General features: G+C 43.2%; 1 protein-coding gene across 1 annotated transcript; it reads left to right on the top strand.

Annotated features, from left to right (window-relative positions):
• Positions 1 to 1,134: 1,134 nt before the first annotated feature.
• On the top strand, positions 1,135 to 2,013 carry LOC106011870 (the record flags this gene model as incomplete). The annotated part of the gene is given in 1 exon segment (XM_013082981.2): positions 1,135 to 2,013. A coding segment is annotated over 1 exon segment (166 nt), but the record flags the coding sequence as incomplete, so codon positions are not given.
• Positions 2,014 to 3,342: the final 1,329 nt, after the last annotated feature.

The following is a 3,342-nucleotide window of genomic DNA, read 5'->3' as shown; positions in this document are numbered from 1 at the left end:
TATTCAATATAATTGCGTACATGTAGATGGTTGTTTTCTATAGCTGAAAAAATTACGAAACGTAACGGAGAACCATGAAAAAATTGCTGAAGGTAGTTCAAACACCAAGCGAAGTTTCGATCAATTCAGTAAGTGCTTGCATTTGCCTACAAAATGTAGAAAAATAGAAAACACTACCGGCCGTTTACGATTTTTCCGTTCGTCATTTCAATTCAGTGTTCAAGACATACATGCATTTCGTTTCCCATGATATAACAATTGCTCTTCCGCCGGGAATAAAAAAATCTATATTATATTTGCGAAAGTCGGCCACTTTGACTTTGGTCTCCTAAAACTTACGAACCACTTAATTTCGAATTCGAAAAAATTAACGGTGGTTCAAAACCATTTAAAGGGTGCGCAGTCGTATTAAGGAGACTAAGTCAATAAAGTTTAATTTTCAGTTTTTCATTAGTTTCGTTTAGATCTAATCTTGGGAAAGTCCATCTTCTATGACGCCATTGTAAAAAAGCAATGCGCACTGTCCACAATGACTTGACGATCGATTCTCCTGAGTCCGTTCATCGAACGGGGTACCAAGCTAGTACAATAATATATTCTATCAGATGCACCTTTCAAACCACATTGTGGACAGATTCCATTGAATTACGTGTGTTATCAGTAATATCAGACACCACAACTTAGAAGGTCGCTAACCTCAGAAGTACAACGTTCTATCTGCTCCCTACCTAGTTTGGGAAATCTGACGTCACAGATTTTGAGCTTCACAACAGGTCAAGCTTTTTCGAATACAATTCTTTGAATGATAACGAATCCATATTATCCTACGATTTTTACAGAGCAGATAGAACATTTCGTTTTTTATCTCATGGTCTTAGTTACTCAACACGGCCAAAAATGTGAGATAAAACGTTGTAATTCCGAGTTTGCGACGTGTTATCAGACATCAAAACGCATCACGTCTTCTCAAACATGGAAACACATCATAGTATGTGTTCTCACTCACCAAAGCTCATCACGTGTTCTCAGATTTGGAAACTCATGAATATTCATTTGACTTATCCCACAGCTGCGCAGGGCTTTGGCTCGCCTGACAAGAGGAGAAGGAGAAGGAGAAGGAGGAAAGGGAGGAGAAGGAAAGGGAAAACCCGAGAAAGAGGGAGTCGAAGAAGAGGAAGACCTGATGTGGGGCGGAGTGAACTGGCCACTGGTGCACAGACTGTGCTTAGCCATGCATGGAGGCGAAGGGGAAGAGTCGGGTGGAAAGTCTGGGGAAGAGGGGAAAGGGCGCGAGATGTAAGGTGGTGGTTCAATTCCGACGACACACAGGCAGGATCTCCGACCCAAGGTGCGCTCGACATATCGCGGGTGTTGCCATGACCGTTAGTGCACAGGGAAAAGGCAATGGGGGAGAGAGAGAGAGAGAGAGAGAGAGAGAGAGAGAGAGAGAGAGAGAGAGAGACGCGACAGATGGAAGAACAGAAACGATGGGTTGAGAACATAACGTGACGGATCGACAATATTTCTGTAAAAAGGCAAATTTTATTCACATCTCCGTTAACAGAACCAGAAGACGAATAACATAACATTCAGAAGGAAAACAGATAATAAATGGAACAAATCCAGCTCCTAAAAAGAGAATGTCCAGGAAGCTACATTCTTATCATTTATGATGTTACTCATTCTACTTCGGGCCAATTTGATTATGAACGATTTTAGGACGCCGTTCAGGATCAAAATGTGGACGATTTCGTCTTTCGTTTTCTCCTGTCTCTTCTTAATCTTGGTATCATTTTTATTGATTCCATCTAGGTTTTTTTCTGAGCACTACGTGGTCATGACAACCTAATGTTTACTCTGTGACTAAAAACCCATTTTGAAACCTGTAGCAGTAGTCTCCCCCCCCCCAACCCTCCCTCCCCACTCCCAAAATATCTTTTTATATCTTTTTAAAAGTATTCAATTGTCAATCAGATGGCAAAGCAATAAAACTCTTTACCTATTTTTTCATAACACAAGAGTGGCGTCTGTTTCTGGATGTTGTTTGTGGTCCTTTGTGTGTTTAAGTTTAAGCAGGTTTCTTGTTTTACGAAATGTGTCCTGCGTTTGTAATTGAAACAGAGTTTGTTTGTTAGAGTAAGGTTTTACAACGCTCGCAACTGCATAAGGTCATATGAGCGCCAAAGGGGTGGATGTCAACAGAGAAGTCCAAACAGAGAATCAGACTTACATTGCTCACTTCTCTCGCCTCAACAGCAGCACAAAGTCTGCTTCGACTATCAAATTCGGCTCCGTAAAATGCCCAAAATTGACGAGCGCCAGATTCCACCACGTGGCGACACATGAGGTGGTGTGGGTGGCCTAGTAGCCAGGGTTACCTGCCCCGACATTGTGAGGCGGAAGGGTTCGGGGTTCGAGGCTCACATGCTTCCAAAGTTGTGTCATTGGGACAGGCAGTTTACGAGAATGTTCCCATCTGATTCTGTCCTCGTGGAGATGAGCAGGGGGCTCTCGTGGCCTAAAGGTTATAGTGTTCGCCTCTCATTTAAAGGTCCCAGGTTCAAAATCGGGTAGCGACTGAAACATTTTCTTCTCTAAAATTGTCTCCCTTCACCTCCTTTCCTGCTCTCTGGCAATGCCTTCTCTCTACTTTCGTCTCCACTTTCTGCCCCCACCCCGTCACCTCTTTTGCCCCCTCCTCTGGGCTCCTGACTCTTTCTGAAGCCTTTCTACTGCTACTCCTTGGCTCCTTCTTACTGCTGTCTTTCAGCCACACTCCTGATCTTCTTGTAGGAAAGATCTGCACCTAGTCTTCTCGGACAAAGGCGAAAAATCTCGGTGGTCTCGTGTGCAAGTTGGGCACGTTAAAGATCCCTTGGAGGTCTAAAGTCGATAAGAGTAGGTTTTGGCCGCCACCAGGGCAAAATTCGAAATTTCCTACCAACTGAAAATGTTTAATGTCTCCCGCGCGCTCATATGACCTGACGCAGTTGCGAGCGCCGTAAAATACTTTTTCAAAAATGAAAAGGAGATGAACAGAGAGTTCGGAGATCCCAAAATAGCTTTAGAGTGTTGTAAAGGACGTTCCAGGCTACGATATTTTATACCAAAGAGGTTATCTCACACCGATATATATGCAGTCGACCACGGATGAGTTGATGTCTTCGGGGGAGTGAAAAAAAGATCAACTCATCCGAAGTTCGACTTAACCGTTGAGATCAATTTGTAAAGAAAAAGAGATGGTGGGATCCAAGAAAAAGATCAACTTCACCGAAGATCAACTCAAATGAGTTCAACACCAGAGGAGTCGACGGTGTAGTACATGTACTAAACTAATCCCCC

This window comes from Aplysia californica, unplaced genomic scaffold, assembly GCF_000002075.1.
Source record: "Aplysia californica isolate F4 #8 unplaced genomic scaffold, AplCal3.0 scaffold00203, whole genome shotgun sequence".
Classification (NCBI taxonomy): Eukaryota; Metazoa; Mollusca; class Gastropoda; order Aplysiida; family Aplysiidae; genus Aplysia; species Aplysia californica.
Note: the sequence above shows the minus strand (reverse complement) of the source record. Positions and strands in the feature narration are given on the sequence as shown.